This window comes from Ranitomeya imitator, chromosome 5, assembly GCF_032444005.1.
Source record: "Ranitomeya imitator isolate aRanImi1 chromosome 5, aRanImi1.pri, whole genome shotgun sequence".
In the NCBI taxonomy this organism is placed as follows: domain Eukaryota; kingdom Metazoa; phylum Chordata; class Amphibia; order Anura; family Dendrobatidae; genus Ranitomeya; species Ranitomeya imitator.
This window is the reverse complement of record NC_091286.1, coordinates 707,434,404-707,457,436: the sequence shown is the minus strand read 5'-3', so window position 1 is coordinate 707,457,436 and position 23,033 is coordinate 707,434,404. Positions and strand designations below refer to the sequence as shown.

General features: G+C 48.6%; 1 protein-coding gene across 1 annotated transcript in view; it reads right to left on the bottom strand.

Moving 5' to 3' along the window:
- The window catches only part of LOC138638885 (tyrosine-protein kinase-like), a 69,657-nt gene that overhangs the window by 27,581 nt on the left and 19,043 nt on the right, over window positions 1-23,033 (bottom strand). Inside the window, exons 2-7 of the mRNA XM_069728591.1 lie at window positions 22,158-22,276; window positions 13,406-13,569; window positions 12,937-13,102; window positions 12,567-12,731; window positions 11,087-11,142; window positions 2,627-2,780 (exon numbers count right to left, since the gene is read on the bottom strand). Of these exons, the coding sequence (XP_069584692.1) occupies window positions 2,627-2,780; window positions 11,087-11,142; window positions 12,567-12,731; window positions 12,937-13,102; window positions 13,406-13,569; window positions 22,158-22,276 (824 nt within the window). The remainder of the gene's footprint in view (window positions 1-2,626; window positions 2,781-11,086; window positions 11,143-12,566; window positions 12,732-12,936; window positions 13,103-13,405; window positions 13,570-22,157; window positions 22,277-23,033) is intronic.

Sequence of the window (23,033 nt, the reverse complement as noted above, 5' to 3'; positions counted from 1 at the left end):
TCTCCTGTGTACAGCGTCCTCTTCAGGTCACCACAGATTGCGGGGCATCTCCTGTGTACAGCGCCCTCTTCAGGTCACCACAGATTGCGGGGACATCTCCTGTGTACAGCGCCCTCTTCAGGTCACCACAGATTGCGGGGACATCTCCTGTGTACAGCGCCCTCTTCAGATCACCACAGATTGCGGGGACATCTCCTGTGTACAGCGCCCTCTTCAGATCACCACAGATTGCGGGGACATCTCCTGTGTTCAGCGCCCTCTTCAGGTCACCACAGATTGCGGGGACATCTCCTGTGTACAGCGCCCTCTTCAGGTCACCACAGACTGCGGGGACATCTCCTGTGTACAGCGCCCTCTTCAGGTCACCACAGATTGCGGGGACATCTCCTGTGTACAGCGTCCTCTTCAGGTCACCACAGATTGCGGGGGCATCTCCTGTGTACAGCGCCCTCTTCAGGTCACCACAGATTGCGGGGACATCTGTGTACAGCGTCCTCTTCAGGGCCCACAGATTGCGGGGACATCTCCTGTGTACAGCGTCCTCTTCAGGTCACCACAGATTGCGGGGAAATCTCCTGTGTACAGCGCCCTCTTCAGGTCACCACAGATTGCGGGGACATCTCCTGTGTGCAGCGTCCTCTTCAGATCACCACAGATTGCGGGGACATCTCCTGTGTACAGTGCCCTCTTCAGGTCACCACCGATTGCGGGACCATCTCCTGTGTACAGCGCCCTCTTCAGGTCACCACAGATTGCGGGGACATCTCCTGTATACAGCGCTCTCTTCTGGTCACCACAGATTGCGGGGACATCTCCTGTGTACAGCGTCCTCTTCAGGTCACCACAGATTGCGGGGACATCTCCTGTATACAGCGCTCTCTTCAGGTCACCACAGATTGCGGGGGCATCTCCTGTGTACAGCGTCCTCTTCAGGTCACCACAGATTGCGGGGACATCTCCTGTATACAGCGCTCTCTTCAGGTCACCACAGATTGCGGGGACATCTCCTGTGTACAGCGCCCTCTTCAGGTCACCACAGATTGCGGGGACATCTCCTGTGTACAGCGCCCTCTTTAGGTCACCACAGATTACGGGGAAATCTCCTGTGTACAGTGCCCTCTTCAGGTCACCACAGATTGCGGGGAAATCTCCTGTGTACAGTGCCCTCTTCAGGTCACCACAGATTGCGGGGACATCTCCTGTGTACAGCGCCCTCTTCAGGTCACCACAGATTGCGGGGACATCTCCTGTGTACAGCGCCCTCTTTAGGTCACCACAGATTACGGGGGCATCTCCTGTGTACAGCGTCCTCTTCAGGTCAGCACAGATTGCGGGGACATCTCCTGTGTACAGCGTCCTCTTCAGGTCACCACAGATTGCGAGGACATCTCCTGTGTACAGCGCCCTCTTCAGGTCACCACAGATTGCGGGACATCTCCTGTGTACAGCCTCCTCTTCAGATCACCACAGATTGCGGGGACATCTCCTGTGTACAGCGCCCTCTTCAGGTCACCACAGATAGCGGGGGTCTCTCCTGTGTACAGCGCCCTCTTCAGGTCACCACAGATTGCGGGGACATCTCCTGTGTACAGCGCCCTCTTTAGGTCACCACAGATTACGGGGGCATCTCCTGTGTACAGCGCCCTCTTCAGGTCACCACAGATTGCGGGGACATCTCCTGTGTACAGCGCCCTCTTCAGGACACCACAGATTGCGGGGACATCTCCTGTGTACAGCGCCCTCTTCAGGACACCACAGATTGCGGGGACATCTCCTGTGTACAGCGCCCTCTTCAGGTCCTCCTCCGTTTCATCAGACAGGTCATGTTTCTACTTCTCGAGGTTCTGGCAGAACATCGCCGGCCCGGAGGTTTTATATGTAAGAAAAGGCTCCGTCTTGTCCCAGACCCCACAGGCTGGAGATATGGAGAATGTGGAGACTGTGGTCACAAGCCGGACACAACCAGGACTAGACAGAGATTCCTGCAGCTCCTCTAATGTTGCTGTCATCTCTTGCTGCCTCCAGGGACATTTTCTTTCTTCAATGTTTCAGTGACGTCCAGTTCTGGGTGATGTCGCTGTAGTACCAGATGTCAGCCCCTTCTTGGTGACATCTTCATGGTGTCCCTGGTAGATCTGATGCCTGGGAAATGTTCTTGTATCTTCTCCTGACTGACAACTTTCCACAATGAGATCCTTTGCTGTATTGTCAGCTGATTATGGACCAGAAAATGCCAGAAAAATCCTCCTAGAGCAGCGACACTTTATCTGGAGCTAATCAGAATCACTGTATATAACGGCGGACGAGCGCGGACTACGGTGTAACATGAGGGAAATTGTAATTGGCTGATTCCGAACACAACCTCAGCTCTAATTATAAGGGGGTGCTCACACTTATGCAACCACATTATTTTAGGTTGCTTATTTCTGCTTTCCCATAATAACGATTTCTGTTTGTTCCTTTCAGGGTTTGTACAGATTATGGCTGACATTAAAAGGGGGGAAAGTCGTGAGACGAATCTTCTTAGTCGGATGATTTCACATGACAAAACCCTGGGATATTACTGGGGTGTGTAGACTTTCTACATGCCATGTATATATAATCTGTGGCCATTAGTGAGTGTCACCTGCTGTGATGGCCATGGAGCTGCTGTCCATGAAACGTGCCAGGCCAAAGTCTCCGATCTTGCAGGACATCATGGCTGACAGGAGGATGTTCTCGGCCCGCAGGTCCCGGTGGACGCAGCCCTTCCGTTCCATGTAATCCATTCCTTGGGAGATCTGAGGAGAATGAGTACAGATCCCTCATTCCTGATCTCCCCTGACATGTGAGGAGGCACAGACATGTGTGGAGGCACTGACGTGTGGAGGCACTGATGTGTATGGAAGCACTGGCATGTGAGGAGGCACAGACATATGAGGAGGCACAGGCAGTTTTAAAAAAACTGACCATCACATCTAAACATAGACTAAGTGTGAACAGATGCTGAACCTAGAGTGACCAACTCATATACAATCAAATAAATAAGGCAGCACACTGTAGCACCATAGCTTGCAAACATGAAAATTGAATTGAATCGCTGCACTAGAAATATGAAAAATTGAAAAAGCTTAGCGCATAAATTGGCCAATTCATGTGTACCTGGTAGCCACGTTAAGGTGATTCTCGTTACCAGGACCTAAACAATGCAAATCGACTCTTAGAATGAAGTCTTCATTTGTATGGGAACCTATGAATCCTCTCCTAGACTGAAATCTATATCTCTGTGGAGGGGTAGGGTCCTGCCTTGATTAAAAACGCCTGAAGCTAAGAGGCGGATTGCTCAGTCCGAAGGCTAATGAATACAAACATCAAAAAACTGACCGTCACATCCAAACATAAACTAAGTGTGAACAGGTGCTAGCCTAGAGTCACCAACTCATATACAATCAAATAAATAAGGCAGCACACTGTAGCGCCATAAATGGAGGCACTGACATGTGTTGAGGCACTAATAAGTGAAGAGGCATTGACATACATGGGGGCACTGACATATGATGAAGCGCTGACGTATAGAGGCACTGACATGTGAGGAGGCACTGACATGTGAGGAGGCACTGACATGTGAGGAGGCACTGACATGTATGGAGGTGCTGACTTATGTGGAGGCACTGACATGTGAGGAGGTACTGACATGTGAGGAGGCACTGACATGTGAGGAGGCACTGACTTATATGGAGGCACTGACATGTGAGGAGGTACTGACATGTGAGGAGACACTGACATGTATGGAGGCACTGACATGTATGCACTGACATACAGCTCTGGCAAAAATTAAGAGACCACTGCAAAATGTTCAGTTTGTCTGATTTTCCTCTTTATATTTTTGAGTGAAATGTAAATTGTTCTTTTATTCTATAAACTTCTGACAACATGTCTCCGAAGTTCCAAGCAATACATTTTGTATTTATTTTCTGAAAATGAGAAATGGTTAAAATAACAAAAAAATGCAGACCTCAAATAAGGCAAAAAAACAAGTTCATAATCATTTAGAAACAACAATATTAATGTTTTACCTCAGGAAGAGTTCAGAAATCAATATTTTGTGGAATAACCATGACTGTTAATCCCAGCTTTCCTGCGTCTTGGCAGCTTTCCTCCAGTCTCTCTGCTCCTGGGTGACCTTATGCCGCTCCTGGTACAATAATGTCAGCCGTTCTTCTGTGTTTGATGGCTTGTGACTTTCCATCTTCCTCCTGATTACATTCCAGAGGTTTCCAATGGGGTTCAGGTCTGGAGATTGGGCGGCCATGACAGGGATTTGGTGTGCTGGTCCTTCATCCACACCGATTGACCTAGCTGTGTGGAATGGCGCACTGTCCTGCTGGAAATAACAGTCCTCAGGCCCCTTTCACACATCAGTTTTTTGCCATCAGTCGCAATCCGTCGAATTTTGAAAAAAAAAAAAAAAAACGATCCGGCGACTGATGCCGCTGGATCCGTTTTTTTCTCATAGACTTGTATTAGCGACGGATTGCGACAGATGGCCTCTTGTTTCATCTGTCGTCGCTTGCTAGAATGGAAGCCTATGGCGATGGATTCAGTTTTTTTTAACTGAGCATGCTCCGATCCAATTAGCCAGATCTGCTAGTCGGATCCGTGTAAAAAAACGGATCCATCGCATCAGTTTTTCACGATCCGCAGAGCCAACGGATTATGAATGACGGCAAAAAACTGATGTGTGAAGGGAAAGATGCCTCATGGTTGGGGAACGTTGCCTGAGCAGAAGGATTCAACTGTTTTTCCAGGATAACGTTGTATGTGGCTGATTCTTGCGTCCTTCGCAAAGAACAACCAGCCCAATTCCAGCCTTGCTGAAGCATCTCCAGATCAACACCTGGTTGTCTAATGGTTAGACGGAGACCTGGAGAGGCGCACAAGCCACAGAGTCTTGCACCCACTGTGAAATTTGGTGGAGGATCGGTGTTGATCTGGGGATGCTTCCACAAGGCTGGAATTGGGCAGGTTGTTCTTTGCGAAGGACGTATGAATCAAGCCGCATACATTATCCTGGAGAAACAGTGGATTCCTTCTGCTCAGGCAATGTTCCCCAACTCTGAGGACTGGTTTTTCTAGCAGGACAATGCGCCATGCCACACAACTAGGTCAATCAAGGTTTGGATGAAGGACCACCACATCAAATCCCTGTCATGGGCAGCCCAATCTCCAGACTTGAACCCCACTGAAAACTGTTCTGTCCCCACATGAGGCGAATCGAGGTGTAGTTGACTAATAAGGGTTGTGAGAGAATCGTACCTTCAGTTTTCCTCGCTGTAGGGCAGACAGGACCAATGCTGTTCAGCATCTGGAGAGATGATGCACACCAGGGATTGTGCAATCCAGACTTGCTTATTTGGAAATCTGGACATACAGCGTAGGATGGTATACAGTAACTTCTCCAGAGTTGAGTCAAGTACAGCAAGTACAGCAAGTGTATTAGTGACAGCAAGTGAGCTGCGAGAGGTCGAAAGACTGAAGCCTTCCTAAGCCCGATTCAAGCGTGTCCTCTCACAACAGCATGTAAACTAAAAATGAAATAGCTGCCAGAGGAAGAGAAGACTTGACCCCTGAACTGGAAGCCCACAAGAAATAATAAATAACAAGCTGCCATACGGAAAAGGCCACTGGGTGGCAGCAGAGCAGAAATGCAAGAACATACACAGCATGAAGATACACATAAAACTGAAGAGCATAACTTACACAGAACAGCACACTCCCCATCTGAAATTCTTGGGGATTTCACTAGAGAGAGTACAAAGGAGGGCAACAAAATTAATAAAGGGGATGGGAGAACTACAATACCCAGATAGATTAGCGAAATTAGGATTATTTAGTCTAGAAAAAAGACGACTGAGGGGCGATCTAATAACCATGTATAAGTATATAAGGGGACAATACAAATATCTCGCTGAGGATCTGTTTATACCAAGGAAGGTGACGGGCACAAGGGGGCATTCTTTGCGTCTGGAGGAGAGAAGGTTTTTCCACCAACATAGAAGAGGATTCTTTACTGTTAGGGCAGTGAGAATCTGGAATTGCTTGCCTGAGGAGGTGGTGATGGCGAACTCAGTCGAGGGGTTCAAGAGAGGCCTGGATGTCTTCCTGGAGCAGAACAATATTGTATCATACAATTATTAGGTTCTGTAGAAGGACGTAGATCTGGGTATTTATTATGATGGAATATAGGCTGAACTGGATGGACAAATGTCTTTTTTCGGCCTTACTAACTATGTTACTATGTTACTATGTTACTATATTAATGTCCTTGAAATAAAATCCAACAACCTAGAAAATGAAACCAAACATGCATGCAATGCAATAACGACAACTTCGAACAAGATAAATGAATGTCTTTAAGTCAGTTCTTGAGATAATCCAAAGGAAACCCATCTTCGGATCAGAGAAGCTGCACTAGGCCAAACTATCTCTGACCCAACTATAATCCAATGGACAAATACTAGTGCAGTGTTCTGTTCATAGTTTATCCTACCGAAATGTCCTCGATTGGTAGTACCAATACAAGCTGGTGGATTGGCCTCTGAAATATCTTAGGTTCACCTTTCCTAAGGACTTTCAGCTCCACCTTCCGGACCTTACAGTCCTCACTACGGAAAGTCTTTGTAATGATGCCCATAGGCCAGTCGATCCTTTGAGCTTGCTGTTCCTTCATTAACACAATGTCTCCTTTCAAGTTCGGTTTACTCTGTCGCCATTCTCGTCTTCCTTGCAGAACCACGAGATATTCCTTTCTCCACCGGTTCCAGAAGTAATAGGCGCGGTACTGTACGTGTTTCCACTGCTTCTTGTAGGAGTGTGTGTGAGTAAACTCTCCACTGACTGTTAGCGGTTCCCGATCTTTTGGGTAAGAAGAGTAGCCAGTGTAAGAATGGTTGGCATTTCAGGATCCATTGACACTAGGACAAGGGGTCTTGATTTGATTATGGCAGAAACTTCAGCCAGAAGTGTAACCAAGGTCTCATGCGTAAATCTTGAAGAGTTTTAACATCAAATAGACAAATAGGCGGGCACCATCCACTAACAATACTATATGATATGGTTCCAATATATATCCTGGGGATCACCTAATGCATGTCAGGAAACACGAACCAGAAAATATGAAGAAAAAAGTACATGCATATAACAGGGATCACCCAAACCGAAAAGAGTATCAAAAAAGCTTTATTATAGAACAAGGAGCACACATAAAAACAATTAAAAATCCTCAAAGGATGATACGCATAAAGGCAGATCCATAAATAAAGGGTAAAATACCCAAAAGAAGGGGGTAATCCTGGGCTGGAAATGACAAATGTAACAATTTCACAGATTTACAGCGACAGCATACATAAATGCCAACAGATTCTACTGAATGCCGAATCACAGCATAAAGACCGCAGCAATCCAAACTAAATGTGTGTAGACAATGAATAGATACTATCACTCCTGAGCCTGCGTGTGTGGACAATGAAACATCTTCAATGGCTTAGATAGAGTGACAGTCAAGGTCACTTAAGTCCAGAACTTTGTCGGCTTCCTTATGGTTGATCCTTGGAACGTTCTGCAGTCTCTTGAATAGGGACTTTTCTATGGCTTCAGCGCTGCCGTAGGTTCTTTCGAGTCTCTGCCAGGCCACAGCGAGACCTGCTTCAGCTTGCCCCACATAGACAGTCCTAAGACTCTTGATACGGTTTGTGGATTCAGGACCCAACCATTTTACCATGAGGTCAAGCTCCTGCTCCGCGGTTAGGTTGAGATCAGCAATGGAGGCCTTGAAGGTTGCTTTCCAGGCTCTGTAGTTCTCTGCATGGTCGTCGAATTTTGAGAGGCTAGTGCTGATTAGCTCCCTGCTCACCATGAACCTGGCAAACTCGGACATGTCTGAATCTGCACTCCTTGTTACCGTAGTAGCTTGTGGTGCCCCTCGGGCGTATAAGCTGTGTGAGATGGAAGGGTGAATTGTTCTCGGGTAGAATGATGTTGCTGCAGGGTTGAGCTGTGGTTTAACCTTTGGAGATTCCGATGACTGCTGCTTGAACTGTGGAGGCAGGCTGGAGTGTGCCTTGCGGTCATCTTGCGGTGGTGACTGCTCCTGAAGGGGTGCATCACGGCGTTGGGCTTGGGTCTCTGCAGGGGCTGTGGGCGATACTGGCACCATAGGTTGGGCTGACTTGGACGTTTCCGCAATGTTGGGTTGAACGTCGCTGGAGAAGGTGTCCGCTGCAGGTATCTGTTTCTGCACGTAGTCGCTGGTACGAACAGCTGGGTAATCTTCCTGTGGTGGCAGGCAAATCGGGTCGAGGTTTTGCTACAATGCTCACTCAAGTATTTTTACTTTGACTAATGCGATTTCTTCCTCCATTTCTGTTTGAAGAATCTTTGCTCGAGCCTCTGCTTCTGCTTTCTTTGCTTCGGCTTCTGACTGAAGAATCTTTGCTTTTGCCTCTGCTTCTGTTTGAAGAGTCTTTGCTCGGGCCTCTGCTTTTGCTTGAAGAGTCTTTGCTTGGGCCTCTGCTTCTGCTTTCTTTGCTTCGGCTTCTGTTTGAAGAATCTTTGCTTTTGCCTCTGCTTCTGTTTGAAGAGTCTTTGCTCGGGCCTCTGCTTCTGCTTTCTTTGCTTCTGCTTTAGCCTCTGCTTTCTTTTCTGTGTATGAACATCTTCGCTTGGACCGCCCTGCGTTTAAACGGGCCTCTAGGATTCTGTCGCTGAGGGCTGAAGTTCTTGAGCAGGATGATTTGTATGACCGAACAGAGTGTTTAGATGAGGCTGACCTGTGCGATCTAGTTTCTTGCAGATGGGCAATACAAAGCTCCGCTATATCTTTGGCGTCTTGCACGGTGGCATCCCTTTCTCTGTGGAATCTGCTTTGCTTAACTCTGATAGGGCTTCGTCGATTTTAGAGTCTTTCAGGAAGGCAGTATACTTTGCAGACAGTCTCTTGTATCTGCCGTGGGCCACGTCTAGCTGTCTTTTAGTGTCCTGTAAACTCGCTGCATCATCTTTGTGGCGTTGGATGCTTGACATGAGGGAGGTGACTCGCTTCCAGGTCGTCCAGGTTGTCATTGAACTCGTCCCGTGTGGAACAGTAATTCTCGAGGACCTTTAATGTTGGCTTGAGGGAGCGTACTGGTCGTGCATCTGGATCTGCTGCGGAAGCGGGCACTGCTTCCCGGTCTTCATAATGGACAGTATCGGGTTGTATTTGCTCTGTTTCAGCATTGGGGAACTGCGTAAGGTCCTTTTTGATTTAAGGTGCGCTGTCTCTTTAAGAAACTGAACTTTTGAATTGGGAGCTGGAAATCGTGGTGCAGCTTAGTTGCGACCCCCTGATAAGATTCCCAAGCTGTTTTTGGAGAATTGTGGGGTTCTATAGTCCAACAACCTGCAGCGATGTGGTATAATATACAGAGAGTCTTTATGCACAATGCAGTCTGATGTGATGCTGCAGGAGATTTCTTAGCAGAGCAGGGCTGCAGTATGTGAGCAGGCAGAGCGTGGGCACATGGATAGGGATATAAGGATGATTCTGGCTGGGCTTCGAGGCAGTCTTTCGACTGTTCTGTCCCCACATGAGGCGTGTGGAGGTGTAGTTGACTATTAAGAGTTGTGAGAGAGAAAATCGTACCTTCAGTTTTCCTCGCTGTAGAGCAGACAGGACCAATGCTGCTCACGAGTGTATCAGTGACAGTGAGTGAGCAGCAAGAGGTCGAAAGACTGATGCCTTCCTAAGCCCAATTCAAGCGTGTCCTCTCACAACAGCATGCAAACTGAAAATGAAATGGCTGCCAGAGGAAGAGAAGACTTGACCCCCGAACCGGAAGTGAAAGACATGCCCACAATGATAAATTAATAACAAACTGCCATACGGAAAAAGGCCACTGGGTGGCAGCAGGGTAAAATGTAAGAACTTACATAGCAAATACACATAAAACTGAAGAGCATAACTAAGGCTACGTTCACATTTGCGTTGCGTCGAGAGCATGGACATGCGTTGTCTTTCGTTTTGTGACGCATGCGTCATTTTTGGCGCAAGCGTCAGGGCGCAGAAGACGCAGCAAGTTGCATTTTTTTGCGTCCAAAATCAAGCCAAAAATGGACGCATGCGTCACAAAACAATGCGTTTTTGCGTGCGTTTCACATCCGTCGTGCGTTGCGACGACGACGCTGCGTCCAAAGACGCGAATGTGAACGTAGCCTTACACGGAACAGCACATTAACCTCTGGAATGTAATCAGGAGGATGATGGATCGTCACAAGCCATCAAACCAAGAACGGCTGACATTATTGTACCAGGAGCCGTGTGAAAGACTGGTGGAAAGCTGCCGAGACGCAGGAAAGCTGGGATTAACAATCATGGTTATTCCACAAGATATTGATTTCTGAACTCTTCCAGAGGTAAAACATTAGTATTGTTTCTATATCATTATGAACTTGTTTTTTTGCATTATTTGAGGTCTGTAGGCACTGCATTTTTTGCTATTTTTACCATTTCTCATTTTCCGAAAATAAATACAAACATTTTTGCTTGGAACTTCGGAGACATGTGCTCAGAAGTTTATAGAATAAAAGAACAATTTACATTTTACTCAAAAATATAAAGAGGAAAATCAGACAAACTGAACATTGTGCAGTGGTCTCTTAATTTTTGCCAGAGCTGTACATGGAGGCACTGACATATATGGAGGCACTGACATATATGGAGGCACTGACATATATGGAGGCACTGACATATATGGAGGCACTGACATATATGGAGGCACTGACATATATGGAGGCACTGACATACATGGAGGCACTGACATACATGGAGGCACTGACATATATGGAGGCACTGACATATATGGAGGTACTGACATATGGAGGCACTGACATATATGGAGGCACTGACATACATGGAGGCACTGACATACATGGAGGCACTGACATACATGGAGGCACTGACATACATGGAGGCACTGACATACATGGAGGCACTGACATATATGGAGGCACTGACATATATGGAGGCACTGACATATATGGAGGCACTGATATATATGGAGGCACTGACCTGCACAGCGAAGTCCACCATCTGCAGAAACGGCAAATCCTTTATCTTCTGATGAGCTGAGAATGAAAACACCAAATATATCACTATCCAAACCCTGCACCATGGGGGTGACAGTATGAGATGTACAGGATGATGGGGGTTATGGTAGGACGTGTACAGGATAATGGGGGTGATAGTATGACATGTACCGCATGATGGAGGTTATGGTAGGACATGTACAGCATGATGGGGGTTATGGTAGGACATGTACAGCATGATGGGGGTTATGGTAGGACATGTACAGCATGATGGGGGTTATGGTAGGACATGTACAGCATGATGGGGGTTATGGTAGGACATGTACAGCATGATGGGGGTTATGGTAGGACATGTACAGCATGATGAGGGCTGTTGTGAATTCCGCTCTTGGGCTCCCTCCGGTGGTTTTAAGTGGTATGGCTGCTCCTTGGATTTAGCTGTCAGCAGCGGCTTCCACTGATTGTCTATTCTGCTCGGCTATTTATGCCTGGCTCTTTCCTTCAGCTTGTGCCACTTGTCAATGGTTCCTGGTTGGATTCACATCTCTTTGGATTTCCTTGTTTTCCTGACCAGTTCAGCAAAGCAAAGTCCTTGCTTGCTCTTTTCTGTCCACAGATTGTGGATTTATCCATTCTGTGCTTTCTATGTTTGTCCAGCGTTATCAGTGTGAATTAATTCTGTCTTGCTGGAAGCTCTGGGAAGCAGATTTGCCCTCCACACCTTTAGTCAGGTGCGGAGATTTTTAGTAAACTCTGTGTGGATTTTTTGTAGTTTTTAATACCTGTCTTATCTATCAAGCTAGACTGGCCTCCTGTGCTCATCCTGGTTTCATTCTGTGTATGTCTTTTCCCTCTCCACTCACAGTCATTACTTGTGGGGGGCTATCTATCCTTTGGGGATTTTCTCTGAGGCAAGATAGCTTTCCTGCTTCTTTCTTTAGGGGTAGTTAGCTCTTAGGCTGTGACGAGATGCCTGGGGAGTGACAGGAGCATCCCACGGCTACTTCTAGTGTTGTGTTGAGCTTAGGGACTGCGGTCAGTACGTTACCACTTCCTTCAGAGCTCGTCCCATGTTGCTCCTAAACCACCAGTTCATAACAGAGGGCTATAGTATGACATGTACAGGATGATGGGGGTTATGGTAGGACGTGTACAGGATGATGGGGGTTATGGTAGGACGTGTACAGCATGATGGGGGTTATGGTAGGACATGTACAGCATGATGAGGGTTATGGTAGGACATGTACAGCATGATGGGGGTTATGGTAGGACATGTACAGGATGATGGGGGTTATGGTAGGACATGTACAGCATGATGGGGGTTATGGTAGGACGTGTACAGGATGATGGGGGTTATGGTAGGACGTGTACAGCATGATGGGGCTGATCTGTAGGGTTGCAGTCACGTTTCGCCCCGCTTCTCCTGGGTCACATGATCAGTGCCGCTGCCCTGGATGTTTCACCTTGCAGATACTTCTTCAGGGTCCCCTGTGGCATGTACTCGGTGACTATGAAGACGGGCTTGGTCTGCAGACACACGGCGTATAATTTCAGCAGCTTCTCGTGGCTCAGCTTCCACATGGTCTCGGCCTCCCCGTACAACGTCTTTTGGAGGGACTCGGCCGTCACTGTCATCAGAATGAAGACACAGAACGTAAGAAGACGTGACATCTGCCCCCTTAATATCCAGACAGTGATTGATATCAGATGTGTAACGATGGGACCCCCAGCGTGAGCAATCACAGGGATAGTCCTGGTGCAGGCACCCACCCTAATGGGGCACGAGAAGGACTTATTTATGTGGGTGGAAGAGGGCGAGAAGTTGAGTGTCACCTTGGAGTTCCTTCACTGCCACCTCCGTGGTTCCGTTCCACAAGCCCAGCCACACCGTGCCAAACCTGCCGCTGCCCAGCGGCCGAACCTTCTGTATGGAGCAGGGGTCGATCTCCAGGTGGTCTACGGTGGTGTGGGATATGCTCTGCACCGAAGGGAGGTCCAGCTTCATGGAAGAAAAGAAGAAAGGAGAAGTGGATTGAAGGTCTGTAGTTCCAGGCCCCCTCCTACCTCCCGACCAGACTGCCCCTCCGAGCCCCCAATACACAGAGGGCAGACATCTTACATCCTGACGAGGCCCCCAGCCCACCCACGGTGCTGAGTCTCACTATCGGACCAGTGATGTGGTGGCGCCGGCTGTACGAGAGGCTGGCACCACACATCCTCCCACTATATAATGGGGGGCGAGACGTTCTCTCGCTGGGACCAGTGTGTGATAACGATGGCAGTGAATCCTCTCGTATCTCACCTTGACGCACGGCATCTCCAGTTTACAGCACAGTCCGTCATACTGGTCGCGATAATACAGGACGAGATCCTTCAGACTGGGAAACGACGCTCTCTCCACCAGACAGAAGGCGCCATGGACGGACTGACGGATCTTGTAATGTCTCACCAACTTCTCCACACGCACTACAAGAAACATGGTGACATCCGGTAATAACGTGGCCGTGTCGTAATCGGGACAAAATCATTATAATAAAGCCGGGACCCTCCGTCCTGGAGAAGAGAATCCATGGGAGGAGATCGTCAGCGATATGTGGTCTGCCAGATGGCCACCATGACTGCCTCTCGGCTTCTATCATGGTCTTCCCTTGTCGGGCCGGACACTACTGTACGTCAGGACCAGACAACAGGGAAACCACAGTGCCGCTCTCTGTTTTTCTACATTCGTGGTTTCGGAAGGGTTTTTGCAGCATAGTTTGCCATAGACACAGTAAATAGACACCAAGTGGAAAAACTGGTTCTGAGCTTGGAGTGAATGAACGCGGCCCAGCCTCACGCAGACATTAATCCAGGCCGGTCACGGGCCGCACAATACGGGCCTTTGTTCCGGAGAGGATACAAATTAGAGAAACATCTACAAACTGTCAGGAGAAGGTGAATGTAAGTGCGACCTGGAGAAGATCCAAGCCACTCATAAGAATCCCCATCACTGGGGTCATGTGCACGGCAGAGTCCTTCACATAAAGCCTCAAAGCCTGTAGCACGGCGCAACCATAAGAGCTGCCGGACAGCCTCTGTGTGCTGACAGACATCTGTGTGCTGCCATACACAATCTGTGTGCTGCCATACACAATCTGTGTGCCCTTCAGCCTCTGTGTGCTGCTGTACAGTCTCTGTGTGCTGCCGTACAGTTTCTATGTGCTGCTGTAGAACCTCTCTGTGCTGATATACAACCTCTGTGTGCTGCTGTACAACCTCTCTGTGCGGCCGGACAGCCTCTGTGTGCTTACAGACATCCTCTGTGTGCTGCCGGACATCCTCTGTGTGCTGACGTACATCCTCTGTGTGCTGCTGGACAACATCTATGTGTTCCTGTACAGCCTCTGTGTGCTGCTGTACAGCCTCTGTGTGCTGCTATAGATCCTCTCTGTATTGATGTACAGCCTCTGTGTGCTTCTGTACAACCTCTATGTGCTGCCGTACATCCTCTGTGCGCTACCGGACATCCTCTGTGTGCTGCTGGACATCCTCTGTGTGCTGCTGTACACCCTCTGTGCTGCCGTACATCCTCTGTGTGCTGCCATACACCCTTTGCATGCTGCTTTACAGCCTCTGTGTTCTGCTGCACATCCTCTGTGTGCTGATGTACAGCCTCTGTGTGCTGCCGGTCAGCCTCTGTGTGCTGCCATACACCCTCTGTGTGCTGCTGTACAACCTCTATATGCTGCCGTACAGCCTCTGTGTGCTGCCATAAAGCCTCTGTGTGCTGCCAGACATCCTCTGTGTGCTGCCATACACCCTGTGTGCTTCTGTACAACCTCTGTGTGCTCCCGTATAGCCTCTATCTGCTGCCGTACAGCCTCTGTGTGCTGCTGTAGAACTTCTGTGTTGATGTACAGCCTATCTGTGCTGTCGTTAAGCCTCTGCCTGTTGTAGTTCAGCCTCTGTATACTGCCATTCAGCCTCTGTGTGCTGTTGTTCAGCCTCTGTTTGCTGCTGTTCAGCCTCTCTGTGCTGCAGTTCAGCCTCTCTGTGCTGCTGTTCAGCCTCTCTGTGCTGCCGTTCAGCCTCTCTGTGCTGCCGTTCAGCCTCTCTGTGCTGCCGTTCAGCCTCTCTGTGCTGCCGTTCAGCCTCTCTGTGCTGTTGTTCAGCCTCTGTTTGCTGCCGTTCAGCCTCTCTGTGCTGCCGTTCAGCCTCTGTGTGCTGCCGTTCAGTCTCTCTGTGCTGTTGTTCAGCCTCTGTGTGCTGCCATTCAGTCTCTCTGTGCTGTTGTTCAGCCTCTGTGTGCTGCCGTTTAGCCTCTGTGTGCTGCCGTTCAGTCTCTCTGTGCTGTTGTTCAGCCTCTGTGTGCTGCCATTCAGTCTCTCTGTGCTGTTGTTCAGCCTCTGTGTGCTGCCGTTTAGCCTCTGTGTGCTGCTGTTCAGCCTCTGTGTGCTGCTGTTCAGCCTCTCTGTGTTGCCGTTTAGCCTCTGTGTGCTGCTGTTCAGCCTCTCTGTGCTGCTGTTCAGCCTCTGTGTGCTGCTGTTCAGCCTCTCTGTGTGCTGCTGTTCAGCCTGTGTGCTGCCGTTCAGCCTCTCTGTGTGCTGTTGTTCAGCCTCTGTGTGCTGTTGTTCAGCCTCTCTGTGCTGCCGTTCAGCCTCTCTGTGCTGCCGTTCAGCCTCTCTGTGCTGCCGTTCAGCCTCTGTGTGCTGCTGTTCAGCCTCTCTGTGTGCTGCTGTTCAGCCTCTCTGTGTGCTGCTGTTCAGCCTCTCTGTGTGCTGCCGTTCAGCCTCTCTGTGTTGCCGTTTAGCCTCTGTGTGCTGCCGTTCAGCCTCTCTGTGTGCTGTTGTTCAGCCTCTGTGTGCTGCTGTTCAGCCTCTGTGTGCTGTTGTTCAGCCTCTCTGTTTGCTGCCGTTCAGCCTCTCTGTGCTGCCGTTCAGCCTCTCTGTGCTGCCGTTCAGCCTCTCTGTGCTGCTGTTCAGCCTCTCTGTGCTGCCTCTGTGTCGAAAAGGTTCTTCTCCTTCCAAATCACCCACAAGTCTCTGCTTCTAACAGGTTATCCCCGAGTCTCTTCTCCTTCCAGGGAACACCCAAGACTCTTCTCCTTACAAGTCACTCCCCGATTCTCTACCCCTTACAGAGGGTGACCGGGACGGTCATGTGCTTCTCCCTTGATTAGAAAAACTGCTCTAACCTGTGTATACGAAAAAGTGTGTTCTATTGCATAGAACATATAATCTATAATATGTGGAGGACTCGATGTGCTCTAATGTATTAGATATAGGGAAAGGATATGCATATAGGACATAGGTTAAGATTTAGCTGTAAGATAGGATTGGGTATAGTGCAATGGTGGGCACAATAAGTTCGGGAAGTAGGTAGGTTTAGGATAGGAACAGTTAATGTGTTCAGGAACAGCCCAGTGTAGGAGGGGCAGGTAACAAGAGGCAAACTTCCTGTTTAGTGCAGTCAGAGTAAGAGATTAGATGGAGAGAAACCAGCAGCAGAAGGTCTGTGGGAACAAGGAGCACGCACGGGCTGTTCAGCAGCAAGAGAACATAACCCATAAATTCAGAGAGGACATACCTGGAATGTCTGGGGCCTATGGTCCAACTGAGGCACTGAGAAGTGTGCCTCAATTTCTTCCTAGGAGAGGAAGTTGGATGGGGAATTGCATAAGGGACAGGACTCATGGAAGCTGCAGAGAAGAATGGAGTATCCCAGGGGTCAGAGATGCCAGAGAGGAATGGGGTAGCTCAGGACAAGCGAACAGCGGATATCAGAACGTGCTGAAAATGGAAAGGTCTGTGCCCAATACTGCATGTTTCAATATGATGGAAATTGGGAGGTAAGTAAAGTTTTCTATTATAAAACAAATTTGATGGCGGTTTCTGAAGTTGAAGAACTGGAGGCAAAAGTGACTTGCGACCAAAATGTGAGTGTTACACACCACCCAAATAGCACAGGAAAATCGGGACACTGTTTATTTGTGTGTGGGGTGCCAAGGTGTGGGAATACTGCAGCCCAGTCGCCCATGACTACTGCCCTGTGCAGATTACAACAGGTCACTTCTGAGTCTTTGCTCCTTACAGGTCATCACCGAGTCTACTTGTGGCAACCCAAGAGTCTGGATGCCACAGTGGCATTGCCTGCCTCCCGGGGGAGGGTGATGCCATGCCTGGAGGTGAGAAGGAAATCCCTTAGCAGGTAATACTTACATACAACACTTCCTGGGATCATGGGAGAGATCCATTTTTGGCGACGGGGGCGCGCAGTCCGCGAACCATGTGCTGTGCTGGATGCGCTATATTGATGATATTCTGTTTTTGTGGGGGGGAACGGCCCAGCAGTTCGTGGAGTTTATGAGCCGGCTTAATGAGAATGAGCTAAACATAAAACTGACATATCAATTTCATGACCAACGCATCGACTTCCTGGACGTTACATTTGAGATTGATGATGCACGTCGTATTCAGACGGACGTCTACAGGAAGTCGACGTCAGTCAACGCTCTCTTGCATGCAGGTTCAGCACACAATTATAGTACTGTCAGGGCCGGCCCGGTCGGACAGTTCCTGAGGATGAGACGGATTTGCTCTACTGACAACAGATTCCTCGCACAGGCGGAGGACCTGAGGGGGCGTTTTGAGGCACGTGGGTACAGCCACAGGACCATTAAGCGGGGGTTTGAAAGAGCCAGAAGGACGCCACGGAGGGACCTATTGTACCCAAAAACTAATAAACGGGAGACACAAACAGAGGGAGATAGGGTCCGGTTTATCACCACATATAATCACGAGTGGACAAATATGCGGGAAATTTTAAAAAAACACTGGTCGGTCTTGTTGACAGAACCCGCATTAGCCTCTGTTTTGGGGGAGTTTCCATCAATGACTGCTAGAAGATCTCCCAACTTAGGCAACTTGTTGGTCCGGAGCCACTATATCCCTCCTATTGTGAACCCATTCAGTACTAGGGGCCCACTGTTAGGCTCTTTCAAGTGTGGCCATTGTGTGGCCTGTACCAATATGGTACGGATCTCGTCTTTTAAATCTTCGGACGGTTCCAAGGTATGTGACATCAGACACCACATCACATGTGGTACGTCTAATGTCATATATTATGCCACGTGCGGATGTTCTCATATATGTGGGACTCATGTCCAGAGAGCTTCGGATACGTGTCCGGGAACATGTCAGAGACATCCACGCCGCACGGACGGCCACTGATGACTCTGACCTGAAGACTCTCCCCTGTCACTTTAAACAATTTCATGACTGTGATGCGGGAACTCTTCAGGTCAGAGGCATCGATTGTGTCCATCTTGGGGTCAGAGGCGGGAATTATAAGAAAGTGCTAGCGCAACGAGAAGCCGCTTGGATTGTGCGCCTCAACACCCTGACCCCAACTGGACTTAACGAGTCCCTCAGTTTCTCCTCTTTTTTAGGTTAAACCTTAATTTGCATATAAATTCCTCTCTGTTCTCCTTCATGCATTTGCGTGTTTGATATTGCCTCCTGACCAGTGCCCACATTCGGGTCCCCAATGTGTGGGTCCTCTGTTTGGATTTTTTCTGTTTTTATTGTTGTTTTTATTTACTTATTTTTTCTCTTACTATTTCTAGTTTTTATACCCTCCATCTACCCTGCTCCGACTCTTAGGACACCTCCTGTGGACGGATTCTGTCACATGTTGGAATCATCACACGTGCCGTTTTCCCAGCTAATGTGATATTACATGGACTATTTTTATGGCATCTTCTTTAGCTAATCATTGTTTGTTGTAATATGTATGGTTGCCTCTAACATACATTTCATGCTGGGTACAGCACGCTCGTATGGGCTGTATTATACATTTGGGCTCACACATCTGCTTCGCTGACTTACCACAGTCCGGCATGCTCGGGTGCGCATGCGTTGCTTTCGGTTCCCTTGGTTCCCGGCCCGAGCGGCGTCTCCTTTGTCTCGCACAGGCACTGTGGGGCTTTCCCTTCCCACAGCGGCTGAGTGATACCTGACGCCGTCTCTGACGTGGGACGGGGTGCCCCAGGCACGCATGCGCCGCTATCAAGGCTGCCGTTGGCTGGGGCGCTACATGTGATTAGTCACATGCTGCAGAGTCCGCGCTATTTGAAGGGTCCTTTCCTGTTCTGGGGCACTTCCCCTTGAGAAAGCCGAACATCTGCGTCAGCGAAACGCGCGTCGGGGATTTCCCGGACTGAATCCTGCCCGGTACACACTGCCTCTGCATATTTTCTTGGTAAGCGCCGCCTGGTTACGGGTATTTTACACTGTGGGGGGTATACTAGTTACCCACAGCGGTAACTTGGTGTTTATATTAGGCTGCTTCCCTATTACTACTTTATATGTGGGATAGTGATTCCTGGCAGTGTTTACTGGTGGAGACTCACTCTATTTTTAACCATCCTGCTTGTATTGTTTGTATATATTTATGCACTATATGCTTAATAAATTATTTTTTGCACTATTCTTTTGCTCCGTTTATACTCCTTCTTCTTAATTACATACAACACTTTCCTGACTCCAGGCCAGAAGGGGGAGCTCTAAACCCAGTTCCAGGGTAGCTTCCCTATAAGTTTTGGTCTGGAGGAGGAGGTAGACGTGAGTCTGTGTGAGACAGTGACGGGAGAAGAAGCAAAGGAGAGAGAAACTGAGAATGGAGCTGCGATTGAGCTCACCCCCAGGATTAAGCGCAAGACCCTGGACACCGGGGTCCGAGGTTGTGTGGGAACTGTTTGCCCCACAGCTGAAACCGGAGAGCAGGAGATTGCAGGTCTCCTGGCCCATCTAACACTCCAAGGCACAGCAGAAGATTAGAGCCTGGAGTCACCACAAGAGAGGGACACCTGTAAAAAGGCTCGAGCTGCCTGCCATGCCCAGATTTCAAAGATCACCTGTAAACTGTGCCCCAGACTACACTGGCAATTAAAGGTAAAGAGACTGCGAATCCTGTGTCCTCCAATTATTTCCTACATCCCAACATCTACAACCGCTCATAGACTGTCCTGGTAGCCCTGGGGCCTCTGCTCCACCTGTGGGGAGCGAAACTATCTAAGCTGCATCACCATCGGCCCCAGCGGATCCCTTTAAGCAGCGTCGGCCATCCCTGGCCGAGTACCACAGGAGGCGTCACGAACATTACTACATTAGACTTTATTTCCCACTACGCTTTATTCCCTTTAATTGGACGCCCAGGGCCACGGACCGGGTCACTGCCGCCGTGACTTCCCCTTTAAGAACTGTGCCGACCCGGTACCGAGCATCCCACAGCCCTAGGGGGCACTCCATTTTGTCTCCTCTCCTTCCTGGATACCCACAAGTCTCCTCTCTTTCCCGTGTACACCTGGATCTCCTCTCCTTAGAGGTCACTCACAAGTCTCCTTTCCTTACAGGTCACCCCCGAGACTCCAATCCCTACAGGCCACCAGCAAGTCTCTACTCCGCACACGTCATCTCTCCTAACAGGTCACCTCCATGTCTCTGCTCCATACTGGTCACCCTAGCCTTCTTTCCTTACAGGTCATGCCAGGTCTTTGGTCCATAAAGATCACCCTGAGTCTCCTTCTTCTCACAGGATACCGCCAAGTCTCTTTTCCTTACACATCTCCCCCGAGTCTCATTCCTTATAGGTCACCTACGAGTCTCCGATCCATACAGGTCACACGAAAGTCTCCTCTCTTTACAGATGACCTCCAAATCTCTGCTCCTTGCAGATCACCCCCGAGTCTCCTCTCCTTACAGATTACCCCTGAGTTACTTCTTACAGGTGACCCCAAAAATCTTCTCTTTCCAAGTCTCCTCTCCTTTTAGGTCACCCTTGTGTCTCTGCTCCTTATAAGTCACCCCCAAGTCTCTGCTCCTTACAGGTCACCCCGAGTCACCTTTCCTTACAGGTCACTCACAAGTTTCTGCTCCTTACAGGTCACCACCAAGTCTCTGCTTCTTCTAGGTCACCACCAAGTCTCTGCTTCTTCTAGGTCACTCCAAGTCTCCCCTCCTTACAGTGCACCACCCGAATCACTTCTCTTTGCAAGTCATCCCCAAGTCTCCGCTCCTTACAGATCACCACCGACTCTGCTCTCCTTATAGGTCACCCGAAGTCTATTCTCTTTACAGGTTACTCCGATTCTCCCTTCCTTATTGCTCACCCTTGAGTCTCCTCTACTTTCCAGTCACCCAGAGTCTTCCCTCCATTTAAGTCACCCCCTAAGTCTCCTTTCCTTACAGGTCATTCCCGAGTCTCTTCTCCTAGAAGTCACACCGGAGTCTCCTTTCCTTACATGTCACCACAGAGTCTCCTGTACTTACCGGTCACCCCCATGACTCTGCTCCATTACAGGTCATCCCCTAGTCTCTTCTCCATAGAGATCTCCCCAGGGTCTCCTTTCCTTACAGGTCACCACTAAGTCCCCACTTCTTACAGGTCAACCCAAAGTCTCCTCTCCTTATAGTTCATCACCCGAGTCTCCTCCCTGTACAAGTTATCTTCAAGTCTCCACCCCTTAGAGATCGCCCCGATTCTCTTCTCCTTACAGGTCACCCCGATTCTGCTCTCTTTTCAGGTCACCACTGAGTCTGTTCTCATTACAGGTCACCCTCAAATATCCTATCCTTCCTGGGTACACCCAAGTTTCCTCTCTTTTCAGGTCACCCTTGAGTTTCCTCTCCTTAAAGGTTGCCACCTAGTCTCTTCTTCCAGGGTACACTTGAGTCTCCTCTCCATACAGCTTACCCTCAAATCTCCTCTTCTTTCAGAGTCTCTTCTCTACACAGCTTCTGCCAAGTCTCCTCTGCTTAAAGTTTACCAGTGTGTCTGTTCTCCTTATGAATCACCCCCAAGTCACTGCTCCTTACAGGTGATCCACGAGCCTCCTCACCACAACCATAGCTAGTCACCTAACTTCTCTGTGGCCTATTGCCTTTCCTTTATCCATTAGATGATGGTAGTAATCAGAGTCTTCTGCCCCAGCAACCTCCTGCACTCTAGGATGACATGCTAGTCAACATAGTAATTACTGGACATATGGACACTACGGCAGTTGCACATTCACCTACCTGAGATGTAATAACAATCATCTGCCACCTTCTGCCAAACCACGAATGAGCCGGTGCCATTCTCTTCCTGCAGGAGGTAGCGCTTGGCATCTAGTTTTGTCAAGGACCCAAAATACCAGCTGGAAAAAAAAAACAAAAGAAGTTTAATACCCATTTAGTGCCCCTTTAGCTCATGCACCACTGTGATATACACGTATGTACTGTGACCTCAAGAAATTCCATCATGGTGATGGTGATGGAACCTCCCATGGCTTTGGGTTTAGTTCTTTGGTTGAAGACAGCAGGTGTTTTACATGGAGAATCCTACAGATCGTAGAGGTTGTTGTCCCCCATAACTTCTAGAGCTGAGAGTGAGTCATTCCGGAAGATACTCCTTTGACCTCTCCATGGTTGAACCTTTATAGTAATTTCATGATGGACTCCTTTTGGTATTAATTTATTCTGATTTTAAGATATATCGGGGTAAATGTTGCACATGTTGTCATGGACACCAACTCATCGACTTACTCGGAAGTCACCAAGTTCTGGCTAGAAAGGTATAAGTTGAGAAGATGCAGAGACTCGATCTCTTATACTTCACATCATGATTCACAGATGAGAGAACTGGGCATTATACTTCGGGACTGGAGTTGGTTCGTACCTCTCTAAGAATTAGAAAAAGGAAGTAGATGATAGACTGAAAGGGAATATGCTCTGGAGATACGAAGCAGTAGAAGAGAAGCTCAGAGTTCAGCTATGTTTATGATTGCACTTGGGTATAGCACACTATTGTAATCTTTGGTTATTTACAACTTTTCTCACATGCAAATATTGCCAATATTATCTATTGTCAGGGTGTCCAGATTACTGTCTACATTAGAGGCCTAGAGTGTCCAT